This window comes from Falco rusticolus, chromosome 13 (genome assembly GCF_015220075.1).
Source record: "Falco rusticolus isolate bFalRus1 chromosome 13, bFalRus1.pri, whole genome shotgun sequence".
In the NCBI taxonomy this organism is placed as follows: Eukaryota; Metazoa; Chordata; class Aves; order Falconiformes; family Falconidae; genus Falco; species Falco rusticolus.
The window spans coordinates 9858762-9879041 of record NC_051199.1 but is presented as its reverse complement, the minus strand read 5'-3'; the positions used below and the strand labels follow the sequence as shown (position 1 = coordinate 9879041).

The 20280-nt window shown below is 45.7% G+C and overlaps 1 protein-coding gene across 1 annotated transcript in view; it reads left to right on the top strand.

Annotated features, from left to right (window-relative positions):
* The first annotated feature begins 432 nt into the window (after positions 1-432).
* The window catches only part of EPHA4 (EPH receptor A4), a 107091-nt gene continuing 87243 nt past the window's right edge, over positions 433-20280 (top strand). Inside the window, exons 1-3 of the mRNA XM_037407441.1 lie at positions 433-547; positions 1346-1413; positions 5767-6430. Coding sequence (XP_037263338.1) covers positions 457-547; positions 1346-1413; positions 5767-6430 — 823 coding nt within the window. The 5' untranslated portion in view covers positions 433-456. The remainder of the gene's footprint in view (positions 548-1345; positions 1414-5766; positions 6431-20280) is intronic.

Here is a 20280-nt window from a genome sequence, read left to right as displayed (position 1 = left end):
GCGGGGCCCGGGGCCGCCCCGGGCTGGGCGCGCGGAGGGGGCGCGCGCGCGGCGTGCCTGTGGCCGTCCGCAGCGGTCCGCCGCACCGGGGCAGAGAGCGATCGCTGCCCCGAACTGTTTTATTTTGGTTTTTTTCCCCTTCTTTTGTCATTTTTCTGTGCTCGGACACTGTTAATGCTACAGACCCCCGCGGAGCGCCCCCCTGCCGGCGGGACCCCTGCGCTCCGCCGGCTCGGGGCAGCGCGCCCCTCGGCCCCGCAGCCAGCTCCGCGCCGGCGAGCGGGGGGCCGGGGCGAGGCGGGGCGAGGCGGGGCGGCCGGCGCGGGGCGCGCATCGATTGGTGGTGAGGCCTGACGGGCAGGCTGCGCCCCGCCCCCTTGGCAATGTCTATCGCCCGCCGCGCGCCCCATGTAGGCAGTTATTCCGCTGGGATAGAGCGGCCGGAGCGGCGGCGGCATGGCCGGGGTCCCGTTCTGCGCCCTCCTCCCGCTCCTCGTCGGCGTGTGCGGGGCCGTCACCGGCTCCCGGGTCTATCCCGCCAACGAAGGTGAGGCGCCGCGCGCGTCCCGCGGCCGGGCTCCGCGCTCCCCCGGCGGGGCGCCGCGGGGAAAGTTCGGCGTCCCTCCGGGCGGGCGGTGGGCGACGCACCGCTCCCCGCCGGCCGGTAGCCGTGCGGCCGGTGACCGGCCCGAGCGGCGCTCCGGGGGCCCGCCTGCGGCGGCGGCACAGGTGTCCCCCCGCGCCGCCGCCGGTCCCCTGTGCCGGGCCGGGCCGCGGGGGTGCAGCGCTCCCGCGAGTGGCGCCGGGGCGGCCCCGCGCCGGCAGGGTGGCTCATTCAACCGGTTTTCCCGGCAGCTCTCGGCGGCTCCGCGCCGTTCCCCGGGGCCGTGCCGTAGCCCGTCCCGCGGGACGGTTCGGCGGCGGCTCCGCGGGGGAAGCTTGGCTGGGCTGGGCTGGGCGGGGGGCGCCGTCCCCGTCGGAGACTCCCCGCCGGGTCCGCCGGTGCCCGGCCGCGCTGCGGGACGAGCTCCCGGCAAGTAACAATTCCCCGCTCATCGCTGGCGTGCCGCCGCGCCCGCACCGTGCCCGGGGAGCGTGGCGCTGCGGGTCCGCACCGTGCCCGCTGCCGCTGCCCGCCGGGGCCGGGCCGGGCGGCTCCGCGGGTCTGACCCGGCCCGCGCTGCGCGGTCCTGGGGCCTCAGCGCAGTCGGAAAGAACGTTTCCCGTCGGAGGTGGGTGCGATCGTGCTCCAGCATCTGGAAGCGCTCAGGTGAACGGTTTGCTCTAACACCGACTGCCTTTCGGCGGCTGGGATCTAACCTGTGTTATTTGTACCTTTCTGCAGTTACCTTGCTGGATTCCAGATCGGTTCAGGGCGAGCTGGGGTGGATAGCAAGTCCCCTGGAAGGAGGGGTAAGTTTTAAAGCGCTATCTGATCAAAAGGGTAAAGGGGGTGATTAGTAACTTTCAGAGAGTCCTAATGGCTCGATTATTGTTGATTGTGGTGAGGAGGTCGGGTTTCCTCCCTGGCTTACCGAGTGAATTACTCTTTGTTGGAGAAACTCTATACTCCCTTTGGATAGTTCTGTCATGGAAGAAGTGGAAACCAAAAGGGCAGAAAAGAGGTTTCAGAATTGGGAGATTGGTTGAGGCATGGGCTTAGATGCCTATTTAAAACAAATACCAACAAGAAATGTGATCTGGCGACTGTACTGGCATTCTTGATGGTAATTATTATATCTGTGGGCCGTCTCGGCTGGGAGATGTTCAGGGCAATTGCTGTTCTATTCCTGGACGAAGGAGTAGGGAATCAATATACAAGACAGACCTCTTGGCGTGACGGGACAGTTGTCCTATTTCAGGGTTGTAAACATCATGTGTTTTGGTCTCTGAACAGATAAACTGAAGGACCTGGTGCTTAATGGTGATTCCTTGGAGGGTTTTTTTTTTTCTTTTGCGATGGTGATGTGATGACATTAAGAGATTCGCACACCCATTGCCGGGGCTTAGAGCCCCTTTGCTTAGTGAGCTGCAGGCATGGTATCTCAGCTAACTTAGCTTTAGATTAGCGGATGGGCCCCTTGTGCTCCCCCAGCTGTGCCCCATCCTGCAGGGTGCCCAGGGCCTCTGTGGGAAACTGTTGAGAAGGCTGGACTTCGGAGTTGCGGGGATCTGGTGGAGACTGTACTTCATGGGATCTCGAGGGATTTATTTTTTTTAATAAGCAATTAGAAAGGCCTTTTCTTTCTTAAAGTGAACAATTTAAGAAAAATGCCAGCAATGCACACTAAACATTAATATAAGAAAACCCACCTCAAATCCTTTTACTATGGAATGAGTAAAGCGGCTTAGTATGCTTAAGCAGAAGTAACTAAATCAAACCGACTGAAAAATAAAAGTACTGAAAGATCAGGGCCTGTGCACAGAAAAGCACTGGATTCTTCAGGAAAACTACAAATTTACTTTTTTGTGTGCGTTCCCACTCGTAATTGGAAGAAGCAGAGCTAAGGAAACAGCAGTGAGTGGAAGGAATCTGAGGTTGCCTTGGCTGGTGATGCATTATGCATAAGCCCTGAATAACCATAACATGGGAGAATGGGGGATTGTTTTGCTCCCCTATTGTTGTTCTGGGTGAACTTGACTACAGACCTGGCTTGTGCTCTGCCTAAGCACGCTGTGCTGTCCCTGAAACTCATTTTTTTTTCTCTCTTTTCTCGGTTTTTCAAAGAGTGGGGAGGTGATTGGCAGGCCTCTGGCAGCGCCAGTGGTGCACATTCACTGCTGATTGCAGGCAATTGCCCTCATCTTTTGACAGTGTGGAAAGGTACAGCTCTATCTCAGGGAGAGTCGGGCTTCCTTGTTAAGCCTGTTCCTTGGAAAGGTCAGTTAATGAGACAGGGTCTTTCACATGGCTCTCCAAGGGATATCTACGCTGTATATTAGAACAGGACCTAAAGTACAAGTTTTAATAAGTCAGTAGTAGAATTGATGATCAGAGGACAGCTGTATATTATTAATGGCTGTTGGATTCTCCCTTTCCCCCCACGTTTTCTCTGAAAGCGCCAGGCAAGCTTGAGAAAGAAATGTGTGTTCTTATTGTGGACGTGACTCGTTTCACTAAACCTGCACACGTGTGTTCTATTTTTAAGCCAGTAGTGAAAAATTTAAGAGTACATGGTCTGTCTCTGGGATACAGTGCTTGGAAAGCATTTATTTTAACTTCATATGCTGCAGATTTATTGCAAGCAGCAGAAGTGAACTCCTTTATCTTCCTGGGAATATTCTTTCCTTCAGTGCTGGTTTTTCTTCTAACTGTGTGTACCTTATTGTCTGTTTAAAAAAGGTGTTTTTCTACAGCGATACCACGCAGCTCCTGAAGTGTGAGGGTTGTGTGGATAAGAAGGGCTGGAGATAAACATAGTCATTCAGCAGTGACTGGCAGTAATCAAATATATAGTAGCCCTGGAGGAATTAATGAATTGTGTTATAAATGTAATTAATGATTTACTCTTGCATTTCACAGTTGAAAAGCAGGTTTTGTGTCTAGAATGTTTTACTCTGCATCATTAAGCTGTGGGAAGAGTTGAATTATGAAAGTTAATGTCAGCTTCAAAGCAAAAAGTTACAGCTTTGACCACATACTTAGAGCTACAAATCATTTACGGTGGCTGGAAATTTGGGGCTGTCTGTAGTTCTTTTCAGCTCTGGCAGTAAGATGCGCTTAGGTTTGTCTTGTGTTCATGTGTTTATGAAATAAGAAACTCAGTTCTGCATATTTGCATGTTTGTCAGGAGACAAGGGCGTGTTGAGAACCTGATCCGAAACTTGCTGAATTTAGTTGCAGTCAGTCCGTTGACCTCAGTGGTCTCTTCATTGAATCCTCTAGCAGCATCCTCCTTTGTGTAAATGCACTAAAGGAAATCCCTTCAACAAGTATTGTTTCCCTCTGCTTCTTCCTTTCTGATGTGCCACACGCAATAGGTAGCATAGACAGTCTGAAGATAAGCAGAAGGGAAAGTGATGGATCATAAAGACAATATTGTAACAGTAAACTAACTCTGTGGCAGCCGTAAATTAAACAACTGTCTTCTTACTAACACCATGTTACACTTTACATTGATAGATGACTTTTTAAGGTTTATTTTTTCCTTTTCTGTGAAAAGGAGTGACATGCTGAGTATTGATCCCTCCCCCCCTTCATTTTAATTTGCAGTTATCTCTAGGCAGCAAATAAAATATTATTTTTTCTGCTTCTAGTGACTCATGGTGCTAACTACTGTCATTCTATAAAGGGATTTAGCTAAGCTGGAATTTTTTTAAGTAAAAATCACTTGCATAAGAGCAATTCTTGTGAGAAGAATGTAGGATATTATACAAGAAGCCCTTTAATGTTAAGAAGGCTTCTGTTTATCAAAGCCACTGCTTCAATAGTTCTGAAAAGCGCTTCTGGGAAGTCTCTTTAAAGTTACTACTGTTATCCTTGGAAAACTTTATATACCTCACTGTATTGCCTGCAACCCAGACAATAGTTATCGAATACATTATTTTTTTTAAGAAGGATTTTTCTAATACCGAAGCTTTATGGTTGGGTTTTTTTTTTCTGGAAAGATATCTCTCCCTACCAGGACAGCACTGTGATAAACTTTCTTCTGTCTATGATAATCCATAAAACAATTTTTTTCAGAACGGCTGGTTATGCCTGCTTTCCTTTTCTAAGTTTATCATGTTGCACTACTGAATTAGGGACTGATAGCTTCTTTCAGTACCTTCCCTGGATTGCACCTATTGTTGTTGCTTCATAATTATGCCTGTTAGTTTGGCACTTCTGAAGATGCCTGAACTGGATTTTTGAGGGGTGTAGTTGTGAAGCATGTTGCTACTCTGATCTTTCAGCACTTACCCTCTCTGCTAACCTTTTGGGTTTTTGAGAATGTGAATCACACATTTCCTCTAGGATGAAATGTATAATATTCCTTCTTTTCCCACCTTCCTGCTAACAAGAAACATTGTTTGGATAGCGAAGTTATGGCAGTGTTGCTGGTAGACTGACGATGATCTCTCCTTACCTGTCTCGATCTATAAGTGCCATGTGAGTCAAGGACTCTGTTCTCTGTAGACAGCTATTCCTGCGCAGCTCCAAAGTAAAGACTGTTTGCTGAGTGTGTCTGGAATATTGCTAGCTCAGGGAAGTTGGCAGCTTAGAGAAATAATAAGGGGTGGCTTAAGAGTTTAAAATACATGGTAGTGATGCCAGAAATGTGGATGTTACTCTCTCTGCCCTGTGCTTTTTGTGTAACTAAGTCGTGCGATCTCACTGTGTGATGTTCTCATGTATAAGGTGGGGTCTGTGCATTACCTGCTGCAGAGGACGCGCCGCAGTGTCAGTGCTGTGCAGCTGCAGGTACCGTGTGTGGCCCTGACCCTGGCAGGGGCCTGTGGACAGAACTGCAGTGCAAATACACGCAGTCAGTCGATGGAGCATTCTTGGATTGGTTCAGAGGGCCTTGAAAACACATGGCTGCTCCTCAGTGTTCCTTGATTTGGAGCTTGTTTCTCCTGAACAGGTGGTTCTTCTAATGTTCAGGTAGCCGAGTTCCTGGCTATGGCCTGGTCAGCTGGTGGGTTTGTTATTTTTTTTTGTTTGTACTTTTTCTGTTGGAGGAAAACAATTTCTGTGTTAGTTGTGGAAATGCAGATTGTTTGCTGTGAAGCTCTGTTGTTCCTTTTAATGCTGATCTATTTTTCTTCCCCTTTCCCTCTTCACAGTGGGAGGAAGTAAGCATTATGGATGAGAAGAATACTCCGATCCGCACCTATCAAGTCTGCAATGTGATGGAGCCCAGTCAGAATAATTGGTTACGAACTGATTGGATTCCCCGTGAGGGGGCTCAGAGGGTATATATTGAAATCAAGTTCACGCTAAGAGACTGCAACAGCCTGCCAGGTGTCATGGGAACTTGCAAAGAGACTTTCAACCTTTATTACTATGAATCAAACAATGATAAGGAGCGTTTTATTCGAGAGAGCCAGTTTGCCAAGATTGACACCATTGCTGCTGATGAGAGCTTCACCCAGGTGGACATTGGCGATAGGATCATGAAGCTGAATACAGAGATAAGGGATGTGGGACCGCTCAGCAAGAAGGGGTTTTACTTGGCTTTTCAGGATGTCGGTGCCTGCATTGCTTTGGTGTCTGTTCGTGTCTTCTATAAGAAGTGCCCATTGACAGTTCGAAACCTGGCACAGTTTCCAGACACCATTACTGGGGCTGATACATCCTCTCTGGTGGAGGTTCGCGGCTCCTGCGTCAATAACTCGGAAGAGAAGGATGTGCCAAAAATGTACTGTGGGGCAGATGGTGAATGGCTGGTGCCCATTGGCAACTGTCTGTGCAATGCTGGCTACGAAGAACGCAATGGTGAATGCCAAGGTAGGGTGAGCCATATTGTACTCTTCATTGGGGCTTAGTTGAATGCATAATTGAATCGGAGATGAGAGTAAATGGAGTAATGCCAGTAATTAGCAGCCCCTGTGGGATGTAGTGGGACAGAGGGGTTTAATGAAGAAGTCCAATAGCTCCAGGTGGCAAGGCTAAGAATTACGTAGTGCAAATGGCACAATGGGCAGAAGGTGAAACACATTTTCTAGCAGGCGCTTAAATTTGAATTGGCTCACAGTAGTCACCAAAATGTGAATGACTGGAAGACAGTGTAGTTGAGCTGCAGTCAATTAAAAAGACAAATCTTTCACATTTTATCTGAAGTGAACTTAAGCACAGGAAATTCTGGCAAAGTCTCCTTCGGATAATGCAGTGGGGTAAGAACCAGTCAGGGAGGGGGGGGGGGGAAGCAGGAGTTTTAGCCAGATCCCTTTCCCACCTTGGGAAGGGGAAGTCTTTGGTGTTTTACTTGTTGCAGATTTTTAGCACTAAAAACCCTTTGATATTTGACACTGCTGCCTTTGTTAAATATTTTAATTTCTTAGAGGGTCTCTATTGTCAGCTTAATAATAGAGGTGCTAGGATACTCTTAGAAATGCTAAAAGTCTTCACCCCACCCTCCCACACACACCATCCTGTGTGCTGCAGAATTGGGGATTAAAGTTTGTATAAAAGACAGATTATCCTAAAAAGAAGAAAAACCTCAATACCTATGTGTTCTCTTCACCTCCCCTTTCTGTAAAAAGAAGTCATAAAAGGTTAGGGGAGAAGGGAGTTTATAAATAAAATATCTTTAACTTCAGCTTCTAAACTCTTGCTCTTGTAAGCATAAATTAAGATCAAACTTGAATGGATTCTTGCACAGGTCAGTGGGCTTGATTTTACTGGGTGCTGAATTGATGGTGCTCAATTCCTTGGTGGATTTGGAACCATGATTTTGGAAAAGGCTCTTTAGTGCCAGATGACTTTGCTTCACATCTCCTTGGTGTGTTTTTCAGTAGGTCACTTTTTTTCATCTTGAGACTGAGAACAAGATAGTAGAGCAAGTAACTGCCTGCTTTTGTGCTGCGCTCCTAAGAGAACAGTGTCTTTTGAATGTCCTATTTGATTTTTTTTTTAAATGATGATTTACAGTCAATATGAAGTTCATTTATGATGCATGGAAGTTAAGCTTTGGTAAGAAAGAAACATCGAGTATAAGCTTCAGCCTTTAATTCTGGTGGTTTTGCTGTATGGAAGATGCCCAAGTGTGTCAGATCAGCAACAAAATTACCACAGGCTGTAGAGAGAGCTGAAAGATGAGCTGGTAACAGAGCATCCTGTCTGGGGTAAATTACTCTGGTTGGTTGTTGGGGATTTTTTGGTGTGCTTTTGGTTTGTGGGTGGGATTTTTTGTTGTTTTTTTAATCCCCTGAATGGAAACTTGAAAACCTGTGTATCATTGAACATGCAAACCTGCGGCTGTGGTACTGCTGGCTGGGGACGTACTGTTGCTTTCTAATGGCTGGGTAGCTTCTGGGCAAAGCTTCTTGATACCTTTACAGCCTGGGTTGTGAGAGGAAGAGGTGAATGGTGGTGGGGAGAGCATCTTGGTTTATTGCACAGAGATTATTCCGCCTTCTCCTGAAGGCCTATTGGGTCAGTAGTGAGTCACTCTGACACAGATCTACCATTTTTCGGCGTCAGTGGGCCCAGACGTGATGAGCTAATGCCTAACAAATCCTGTGTTGTTCAAGGGAAATCTCTTGAGGTTTTGCTGGTGAGCAGTGGTGGTAGTAGGATGCTTTTTTTTTAATTTATTTTTATGGTGCTGGACTAGACCTTGGGGATGAATATCAGCTTTCCTACTGGCTGCACCTGGGGAAGCTTGGGCTCAGGAAACCTAATTCTTTGTTTCCCAAATAAAAGAAGGATCAGGTGATGCCATATTTACAAAGGAAGTAGAAATGTTCAGTCTGTTGGGCTCTCCAGAGCAAAGCTGGCCTGTGTTAGTCATTTTGAGAGGATTTGAGCCAGCACGTAATTTGAAAGCGCTAAACCCATTTCATCAGCATTTATTTGTGGTTTCCTTTTCCTCACGTTTGCCATTCTTCATCCACAACAGTTTACTGGGAAGCTCTTCTTCACGAATTTGTGAAGTTTACCAGAGCTCTGTGGCTTGCTCTCTGGTTTCCAGCGAGGCTGTTAAAGCAGTTTGGCCTTTGACACTGTTGAATGAGGCTTCCCCTTTTCTTTCCCCACTTAACTTCGTAGTTCAGCAAATGTTCTGCTCTGGCAGGTTTTTGGCAGGGAGGAGGAGGAGGAGGATGAAGTGAGGAGGATTCCTGTGGGTTTGGTACAGAGGGTTGGGGGTGGGGGGAGAGACTTGGGGGTTGGGACTGGGGCTGGTGAGCAGGTTCCACCTCAATTGTTTTTCAGTAGGTTGACTGTGGCAGGACAAATACAAGGAAAGGTCAGAGTTTGTCCGTTCCCTCATCCATCTTCCCCTGTGATCCTAGGGTCAGAGTTAGGATTGATTAAGATCTTCAATGTTTGACAAAAGCTCGGTGGGCAGAAATAATTTAGGCCAGTGGATCGGGGCTTTGCACTTGTTGGGGAGATTCCTGGGAGAATTCGGAGCTCCCTGTCCTCTCCTGGGACCTGCCTCCTGCTGCACAGTGCTGCGATGGAGCAGCTGGCGCTTGGGTTACCCTAAAAATTGCTTTAAGTTCATTCAACATTTTGATTTTTAAATAATACATCTTCCTTGAGCTGCTTTTTCTTAATTTCTGGTGTGTGGGAAGTGTAATGGGAAGTCACTTCACATCTAAGGTGGTTCCTGTAGTGGGAGTTAATGACTCTCTGACCTTGAACAGGACTTTAAAATAAATTCTGTCAGTGGAATGGAGGTGTTTGAATATGGTGACAAAAAACTGTCCTTCCTCTGACTGCTATTTTGCTTTTTCCCAGCTGATGTTATTGATGATAATTGTCTTGCTGAATATCCGTGTGTATATGTATATGCAAAAAGCCAGGGCAGAAAGGGAAAGGAGCAGATTAATTAATCCATATTTATTTGGGAAGCTTCACAGGTGTGACACAGGAGTAGTTTTGCAAAATTGGTCCTGATCTGTAGAAATCGGGTGAGTGCTGATTCTTTGCTTACAGCTGCACTTGTAGCTGTGAACTTGATGCTAAAAAAACCCCCAACTTGCTGCTGTTTTGGTGTGGGGTTTTTTTTCCTTATTAGGATTTATTCTCCCCCAGTCTTCCTGTGTTATTTGCTATCCCTTTAGGAGAGCATAAACATGGAATATTGTTGATGGAACATGACTATCTCAAGTAGTGGCACATCTCAAGGCTAAGGTAATTAGCGCTTTAGGGCAAAGTTGAGACATAAAGTAATTTTAAACTTCACTTGTATGCATCATTGTTATGTAAATTGTTTTGTTACACATTCATATAATGTGGTTTGGATTTAGTTATGATTTCCTTATGATAAAACACATATCCTTTTAACTCAAAGCAGGAGGGGGGGAAACAAGCAGGAAGAGAGAAAAGACAGATTAAAGAAGCAATAGACTGTAGCCATCTGTGATGATTTTGATGCTGTGAAATTAAAAATCTCAATTTTAGACCTGCCATTTAGTATAAATATGTGAGACAGTTGAGATTTTTACTGTGATATTGTAAAGGTTATGAGAGCCAACAGCTTTGTCTTCATCCACACTTGCTTTTTTGAGTTGTGAATCGGCCAATTGGCAGAAAATCCAGTGTCATTTAAAATATGGCTCGGTCCTGGTTTCATATCACTGCTGTATTTAGAATTTTCCTTCAAACTTTGATAAGAGCATTCCTAAGAAGTAATAATTTGAATGAGAAGATTCTTTTTATCTCTGAGGCTTTGAAGAGTGGCTGTGATTGAGAGCAGCAGTTCAGTTTACGCCAGCAGGGTACAGTCTAATTATATTTTTTTCTGCGATATGATTTTTGGATGGTGGGTTTTGTAGGGGTGGGGAAGTGAAGTAATTTGTGTGTACTTTCCCATTTTAGTTATAGACAACTTTTTTGTCAGAATAACACTGATGAACAGTCTGGCTGCACAAAAGGGTAATCAGAAGGGTGACTAAGTCTGCACAGATTTGAGATTTCAGAAGGATTTTTTCAGGTTGATTATATTTGGCAGGGAAAGAAAAAATGCACAGACTCAACATGTTAGGTTTTTAAAGGAGCTGAGAAGACGGAAGCTACCAGGAGGGACATGGGAGCGATACTGAAACACAGTCTGTCTGAACCAAATTTAGGTGGTTCTCCACTGAAGGAATGATTTGGTTGTGTTGTGTTCTCATGTAGCTCAATAGATCTTCCGAGGCTTGATTGCTCTGTAACTTTTTTGTACCACCTGGTGCATTTCAAAATCTCCATTTAAATGTTATTGCAGGCTCTGTGTTGCTTTTCTCCTCTCTGACCCCATCAGAAGTCAAGCTACAGTTGTCAAGCAGTTGTCCCTTCATGTATCCCTTGGAGAAAGACTGTGATTGCTTCCTCCTGAATTCCTTACAGAATTTCTGCTGGTAAACAGAGGAGTCTGTCCTCATTCTGCATGTGACTAGTAAAAAGCACGGTCCTCAGAATCAAGGCCAGATGAGCTGTTGTCGTAGTATGAATTTCATGGCAGGTCTGGGTAGCCTTTTGTGGAGCATATAAAACTTCTGGTTTGTGTGTGTGTGTGGTGTGTGTTTTGTTGAGTTTTTTTTTTAAAAGGGGCAAACCAAAACTTTTCATACAACTCATCTTGTGTGTGATGACTTCAGTATTTAGATCTTGGCTGGGTAGGGGTTATTTATCTGTCTAATAATATGCCTCACTGAGCCTGGTCTTTATTGCACTTGTGAGAAGTGATTAAAGAAATGCTCAGCAGTACACTTCAGTCTTTTGAGACTGCATAAAAAAGCCCCGCCCCCCCCCCCCCCCCCCCACTTTTGAGATAAATATCTTATCTGGTTTCATTCCATTATGCCACATCCTTTTGATATGTTTCGAGGAGCAGGTGAGGTCACACAGTTTTGTGAATCAGAGACAATTAACACTCCCATGACTAAATGGCCATTTTATGAATATTCAGAGACTGCTTCACCTCCCTGGGAAGCAAACATCTTGGTTTGCTTCTCTTTCCTCCTGCTGGAGACTAAGGAAGCTCTCCCTGTGAATGGCGATTGGCAGCTGTCGACTGCTTTGCCTTTTGCATGCAGCAAATTCTTCATTTACATCTTTTGTATACACCCTCATGCAAAGTAGCACACCCATTTCCCCATTTCACAAAGGAGATAAGAGCTTCCTTTGGAAACACCAGCCAAAATCTCCTTCTGTTTATGCAGAGCTCAGATTTGGATTTTATGCAAATGGATTACGTTTTGCTTTTTTTTGATCTCTTTGTTTGAGAGAGTGTAATGTTTGCACAGTGTGCTCCTCATGTCTTGAGGTCTCCTCTTGGCTATGATCATCACTCCGTCCCCGGTCTTTGCAGCCCACTTGCTGGCTTCCAGCTGGCACATGGGAAAGCACTGTGCACTGAAACCCTGGCCACCTTTGCAAAACGGTGGCTGGAGGCACAGGGAGCACCATTTCTCGTGGCTGCTGGGGCTGCAGGCCCTTGGTTGTCATCTTCTTTAGATGTTTGCTGGTGACCATGAAGCCCCTCTTGCTAGCTACATCCTCTGCTGGGGGGATAACCAGTTTCAGGAGGCGGGATCCCACCTGTGCTGTAAGTGCACACGCTCTCACACGTGTGAGAAGGCATTACATTTAACAGCGTTTTCGATGTGTTGAGTTGAGGACCTGCTCAGCCCTGGTGTCATGCCCTTCACTTTGCTGGCCTGGCTGCAGAAATGGCTTGGTCCACATTTACAGTTTGGTGCGAAGGAGAAAAGGGGCTGGTAGCACTTGGGTAAACATGCACAAATGAACTGCTGTCTTTATTTATCAAAAGAAAATAGTCTGTGAGAAAAGTTCTGCTTTCTTAAGCCTCATGATTACACAAGAACCCATATTTTGTTTTATTTTTGGTTTTAGTGGCTTTCTTTTCTTTTTAACTTTTCTTTATTTCAACTTTAGTTAAATTTGCCTTTGGCTTGAAATAAAGCTGAGGCTCATTAAATGCTCCCAAAACGCAGGCTTGTTCAGAACGGATTTGTTGAAAGGTTTATTGATATAAGTTAGAACACATGCTGCATGAACGTACTATATTTCTTTAAAGAACTGTTTTTCATTTTGTGTCTTTATAAATCAGTGGTATGAAATTGGGACCCTGATGGTGTTTGGGCTACATCCTGTAAGAAACCAGAGGGAAAAACAAGGTTGGGGTGGTGGTTTAGTTTTTGTTGGATGTCCAATTAGCGTTTAACTTGAAGGTAATTTCACAGGGGTAGTAAACTCTGCAGTGTGAAACCTGGTGGTGCAATTAAATGGAGTAAAGGCCCTTTAAAACAACAAAGGGATGTGCAAAAACTTTGCTTTTGTCCTAATAGTAACCCAGAAGGGGAGGTCATGCTGGTTAAAGTACAATATGGATGGGCTATTAAGGTTTGGGGGGCGGGGGGAGCTATACTGTATGGTTGGTGTTTGCTTTGGCTCATTTAGTCATGGATGCCTAGAGAAAACTCAGTTTGCTGGTCTACTTGTTTTTCGGTTTTGTTTTTTTAAGTGGGTGGGTTTAAATCTCACTCCAGGAATCTGCAAAATTCAGTGCAGTGCAGCAGGGGCTGCAGAGGGGCTGTGGGTTCAGCAGGCTGGGGAAAACTGAGGCTCCCGGGCAGGAGGAGGTGGGATGCTCTTGGTGCTGCAGAGGATGGAGGAAGGCTAGGTAACTTTCCCAGAGGCATACAGCATGCCTGTGGCTAAGACAAAAAGGAAGAACTTGGTCTAGTGTCCTAGCTGCGAGATAGCTTCCCCCCCTCCACGCTCATCAAAAGGCATCGGTCACCTTTCTCTAACGAGTTACCAGTCTTGCATGCTGGAACTCCCTAAACATCATTTGAGCTAAGGCGATCGATAACCATTGCTTATGCTTGTGTATGTGAATACTTTGTGCAGCCACAGTACAAAGCTGCCGTACAGTGTCTTAATTACCCAGATAATCCTGTTTGCTTGTATTTTTAAACTATGGAGCGCTGGATAATTATTCAATTCTTAATAGAAGGCAAATGGCAATGTAAACAATAATTAGGATGTTAGACTAATGCGCTTCAAAGCAAATTGGATTTTTTTCATACTGTTCAGCATGAAGTCCCATAAAGCTAACAATTTAGTGGCAAGGAAACAAGTTCCATTTTGTTCATATTTTCTGGTGTTATCTCTTCATGCCTTGTTCTGTGAATAAGTATGCTCTGATGACGCTGCCTGCTCCAGAGCCAGTGTCAGGTTGATAATCTGCTCCCCCCATTTGCCTGCACTCTTCTGTGGCTTCCCATGGGCTTTTTGTCCCCTGTGGCCAGGTGTTAGAGGTCGGTGGCATCCCAAATTGCCTCCTGCTGGGGGGCAGGTGGGTATGGAGGGGGCGGCTGGTGCTGCAGGTGCTGCCAGGGCTCAGCTCAGCAGGTTGTGGTTGCCCTGGGCTTGGGTCCAGAGGAGCAGGCTGAGCTCCATCGCTGAGGCTCATCCTTCATCGGGGTTCAGTTCTTCTAGCTTGCTGGCCATTGCTGACTTTAGCATTGTAAGTAGAGACATACTTGAAGGGAAATTCAAGTTTTCTTCTCTTTAATCTTTGAAAGCAGGATAACATGCTGTGGGTCCCAGTTACAACTCATTATCTCCCTTAGCTTTGAGAGCACTCCTGGCTTTCACAGCTCGTCCCTGATTTTACTAGAAGCATGATGTGAGCCACAAACACGGATGCAAAACACTCGATGGATTTCTGTTCTGTCTGCAAATCTTGTGTATATAACATATTTCAGTACTTCCATAGACCGTTAATTAAATCCTGTTGTATCCATTCCTCATGTTGTATTTAACCAGTAATTGAAGACTGTGTGTTGGTAGCAAAGATGTTAGTCAGTAACGCTGCTGCTTTCTGAAATATTTTAATAATGCCTCTGTCACACCACGGGTTTTGTCTGGCCTTTGCTGTGTGTCCTCAGCAGTGTGAAGGGATTGAACTATTTTCCCTATGATCAGTGCTAAGAAAGGCCAAAATGTGCTCTAGTGTTGATGCTGAATTATGAAAATTAAATTATGGTAATTTAATTTTTAACTGCATTTTACTTTGAGAAGTGGTGGTGGTGGAAAATCAGTGGAACACTTCAAGAGTTTATGGCTTATTTTTTTTTTATACTAATACAGGCTATCTTTATATAAAAGTGTGCACTTAAAGGGTGTGGACTTTCTTATTTTAAATCCCAGAGGCTTTTTGCCAGGCCACATTTTAATAGCATTAATTAACAAGTCTGTCTTTCCATACATCAAACATCCCTGTCTGGGGAGCTGAAGAATACCAACCAGCGCTTCTGTGAACTTGGTGCTTGAATTCATTTGTTTTCAGTTTTAAGTGTTTTCCGCAGTTGAAAAACACATCACTGCTTTGAAAACAGTTTTTTTTGAAGTGTCCAGTCTGGTAATGACTGAAGCAGCCACTAGGCAAATTAGCATGTTAAAAGGATCGGATCAATACCTTCCCCTTGCCTGTTGTTTGCTGGGTCTGGGTCTGGGCAACCCTTGCTCTGGGTCTGGCCAGCTGCATCCATGTATTTCAGGGCAGCCATCAATAGCGTTGTGGGTTGCATCAAGCTGAGACAGCTTGATCCAGTGCCTGGGCTCTTTCAAGGATAGCAACTTGAAGATGGACTTGGGGGAATTGGTAGCTTTGAGAAGATCAGGCAGCTTGTGTAATTATGGAGAGGATTAGAAGGAAGGTGTAGGGAGAAACAGGAGATCAGTCACAGGGCACAAGTTGCCTGAACTCCTCTTCAGATGCTGGAGTATTCGGTTTTATTGTACTTAGCTATGTTGTGCATGAAAGATTTCTTCATTATTTTTTTTTTCAAGAGAAGTAAACACAAATTAAAAAGAGGGTGTGTGGGTAGTCCCTACTGTTTCACAGAAATGCTTGGGGGCAGTGGCTGCTGGATAAGTATAGCAGGAGATGCTTAGATACCACTGTTTGCCAACAAACTGGAGAAGATGGTTCTGGTTTCCCTGGTGTGCTGTCTGCAGCCCCAGCCTATGCGGCTCCAAAGGTGCAGCAGCACCCTCCAGCAACTCTGGGGGGGCTGCTCGCCCCTGCCTTTCTGGTTGCCAGGCTTCTGTGCTCTGATAAACACCTCCCTGGGGCCTTTGGGCACTGCTCAGCGTCTGTGCCCTGGTGGGAGAGGCTGCCCCTCCGCCTCTGCTTGGGAGTGGAGTGGGCACTGAAAGTTCCTCCTGCGTCCATCAATGTTAAAACAATGAACAAATGATTACAGTAGTCAAAACTGCACTGGACCCATTCTGAAACGGAGGCTGTTTCTTGAGAGGCTTCCTGTGGTATCACGCACCAGAGATGCTAGAAGATAGCTGAATTCTATTGCTGTTTCTTTTTAGTGGCTTTGGTGTTTGCATCTTGCACATCTGCCAACCTCCCCTTAATCTCTGAAGTACCATAACACAATTATTAGGTTGACACATTTTGTCCGCTAATAATTAGTTCTTGGGTTTCCTCATTTATTTTTGTGGTGATCAGAAGTGTCCAGGGTAGAGCTAATAAGACTGCTGAAATCAGGACCAGGTCCCTATACGCACTCCACCTGCTCATTAATCAAGGACTCTGCAGTTAATGAGTGTAATTTCCAGGTAATATTTAATCTCAGAGTAGCAATAGTTACACTTAATGTGAAAGAACTTTTTTGCAGTTTGTTGCTAAAGTCATTCCTGTGGCACAAGCAGTAGCTGTCCTCTTGTGCTAATCCCAGACAGTTCTGTCAGGCTGGCCCAGATTTGGGCTACTTCAAAAAAACCCGTACAAGATTAAAATGCCGGATTCAGTATTTTAGGCTGGACACGACACTTTAGTGCCTGCGGGGTACACAAGCATACCTATAGGCACAGCTGATAATGTACACTGTTTTGTAATGCTTTGAGGTTCAAAGACCTGTCTATGTGTGGAGGAAAGTTAAAAGGAATCGACTAAAGAGGTGAAGTCAGTGTGTGTAACTTAAGGTTCATTGCTAATCACCTGCAGGACTATTTCCATTCTTTTTGGCTGAATCTACCTGTGTGCAGATCCTTTATCCATTTAGTTGATTCACCTTAAAGTTCTTGGTGGCTCTTTGAAGACGTGCACTCAGTGCCCAGTTTTAACGTACTTAGAATTAATGTACTTGGTAACCTTGAATTCAACACGCCCAGTAGCTTGGGAAAGTGAGCTCAAAGGGTTGTGGGCACTGTGAAAGCACCCATTTATAGCTTTAGGATAGATAGAGCGTTTTAATTTGTGAGAGAAAGAGAACAGAATCCACCTACAGTCAGTTGCGGTAGAGTGTGGAGCGGCAGCAGAAGGGGAAGGTGCTGGGCTGCAGCTTTGCCGAGGAGGGCAGCTGGGCAGCTCCAGAAAGGGGCAGGAGACCTTGGCCACTGTGAAGGAACAGCGCTGGCTCTGACAGAGGCTGAAGGAGACCCTCCGTGGGTCTGATCCAGTACTGCAGGGGACCACCCTTGTCTTGACAGGAGTGGTGCAGCCCCGAGAGCAGTATGTGGCCTTAGTATCGCATCTCCTTCTCGTTAGGCTGTGCTGGAACAGTGACTGTGCAGAGCTGGTCCTTACACTTCAAGACAAACTGTCATCAGGGTGTGAGAAAGGAGGTCTCCTCTCTGGCTTCCCTGCTTTGTTGGGTGTTGGCTTGTCTCTCCGTGCAGCCGGAGGACCCCCATAGCTCTAACTCGCACTGTGTTAGAAGCTGCCAGCTCACCGGGGGATGCTGGGGGGGAAGGGGCTCTGCCTACCACATTGCTGTGCTTCTTGGAAGGTCACCATTAACTCCTCTCTTGCGGCTGTGCGTTTAGCTAAGCCTTCTGCAGGGATCGTGGTAATTCGACCTCTCTGTACACCTGTATTAAAGCTGGAGTTAAAAATGTACTGTAGCCGAGCGAAGGAGAGATGCTTTTCCATGGGATTGTTGAGCTCTTTGAGAATGCCAAATGGCTAAGTTAACTCTTGTGCAAACACTGCCTTTTATTTGACTTTGTAGTTTGCCCTTTGAAATACAAACATATTTGTGTCAATCAGCAAGCCTCCCTTCCGGAGTTCTGGTTGACCCTGCGCAAAGAAATGTGACTGTGCAATTATTAAAGGTGAGGCCTTCGTTTTAACAAATGCTGAGTAATTGCTATTCACTTGTCTTTGTGCCTCTGTCATAAATGACGGTGAACTGCCCTTCAGCCCAGCTAAATAACAAGGAAGATACTTGTTTGGAAGGAATAACTCTTCAGGGATTTGCAATATGTCAGAAGGATTGTGTCACAGGGACTTGCGGGTAGGGCAAGGAAAAAAGTTGCCTGTCTCAGAGTGCAAGGACCTTCCTTGGGCTTTAAAATGCAATTATGTCAAATATACCTGTGTCACTCGGACAGGGTTAGTAGGGGTTGTTGAAGTGTATCAGAGGGCAGAACTAGCTCATTATAATCTGAAATGAATATGGAAATGTGATACTCTGGCAACTTACCTAGTGCTTCTATGCTGAAAAAGATGAAAGCTATTCCTCTCCCCTGCCATAGTGTTGGCAGGTATCGGGAAAAGGTTCTTAATGTTTCCCAGGAGTTTTTCCACAGTCTGGAGACTTAGACCTGGTTGGTGCCACTGCTCTGATTGATTCCGTACAGGGAAGTTGAAAGCCACAGCGGTGAGGCTATGGATGAGTCGTGCCAAAGAAATAGATCAGACCTCGCAGCTGTTTTTGGAGAATAACCCCTGTCCTTTCCAGATGCTTTTTTGTTGGGGTGTTGGGTTTTTTTTGTAGTTGTAAAGACCACCTGAAGAACCAGAAGCTTGTTATAAAATTAATTTTATTAAGTATTACAGATGTTCTACAGAAAAATTGCCAAGATAGCCCGGTGCTGATTTGACCTGCCTCTTCTTTCTGTATTAGCTTCTAATTCCTGTATCTTCATTCACTCTGTATTTGATTTCTCAAAATAAATTTATTGCCCTGATCTCAGCATTGTTAATATTGCAGGCAGGCCTTCGACAACAAGTACACGTGATAAGGGGAAATAGATTTTCTTTGGGAGTACTTTTCAATTTGTTTCTCAAAGAGATTTTTCAGGAAGCAGTGGAATCTGTTTTGCCTATTCACGTCAACTAGTGTATTTTGGCCTTATTCCAGAAGGAAATAACTGACATACTAGGTGGTGTCTTTTTAGCTAGTCCAGACCTTGACTGATGGATTTGTAGTCCTCATGCAGGCTTAAGAGACTAAGGCATCCCTTCTGCCTTTGTTAGCACTTAGTGCCCGACTTGCTTTGAGTTCAAAGTTTGGACTTGCTTAGAGCGGAAGATATCTTGAAATGTCTCTCACCTTTCTTCTTTAGTCAGAGGTGCCTAGAAGTTGGCTATAAAGATGGAGCTGGTAAAAGGGCAGGAAATAATGGGCTTAAATTGCAAAAAGAGAAGGTTAGGCCAGACTTAAAAATAAAATAAAATAAAAATATCATAATCAGATCTGTAGTACCAGTGCAGATTGCCTGGGGATGCAGAGGAATCTCTGCATTGGAGGATTTTCAGAATTAGTCAGCTAAACTTCTGGTAGCATGGTTTAAGTACAGGTTATCCTCTTGTGGGGCAGGGGAACAGACTAACTGGGGTCGGGTCCAGCCTCATCTCTTGTGGTAAATGCCCTTACACAGTTGCCATGGGATCACCATCATCTCAGAGCTGAAAGGTAGCTCTCAAGGTCTGACCTAGAAATAGAGACTTGATCATGCTGTATCTTGACTTTTCCTCCATGAGAAGCTTCTTCAGTGTGAAGAGGTCTCTCGGCTGCTAGAGCTCTTGCCCTGCATTTCAGTATTCTAGTTAACTAACCAGAACCCTCTTCAGGCATCTTGGATACCCTCTGTCAGATTATTTCTGTCTGTCACAGAGCCAGAGTGACACTGAACAGGCCCTGGCTTTTCCAGAAGGTCACGGCTCTACTTATGAGGTTTGTAGCTTCCTTTCACTGGCTTTTGTGTCCCCTCCTTATCTGAGCCCATGGTAACGATACAGCCATGAGGAGCTCTGCCTGTTGTTACTGGCTCACCCGGAAAGGTAAGCAGAAAAGCTGCTTCTCTTTGGGTCTCTCCTCCGCCCACGTCTGCAGCAGTACCGCTTTCATCGCTCTGAAACAACACGCCGCTTCTAACACTTCAAGCAGCCCAGGGTAGATGTGTGTAGCAGATGCAGTGTCGTGCGCCTTGCTTTGAGTCTGTGTTGTGTTTTGGCTTAATTTTGCATTCCCTCCCACGCACCTCAGGTATTTGGCAAATTTATCCCTGCCTGTTGAAAGATGGCCTCCCTCACGCAGACGGAAACCTTCACTTTGCATCCAGGTTGGTTTTAATGTGCAGCGCATGTGCTCGCTTACGTGTTGAATAAGGAAGTACCTACGGAGGAGATACTGGCTGCTCGGGTGCAGTCCTGTATCTGTTGGGATGCGGAGAAGGGATATTAAAATTGTTTACGAGGTCAGAGCTGTAGTGAGCTTTGCACCACCATTGAGTTACGATATCATTACCTGAGCTGCGGGAACCAAGAAATAAAACCTGTTACCATGAAATATGAGGAGTGCTTATGACTTTGAAGTATGGAGAGGAAGAAAAATGTATGCTATGTCCTAGCACATTTTTTTTGTTCTATT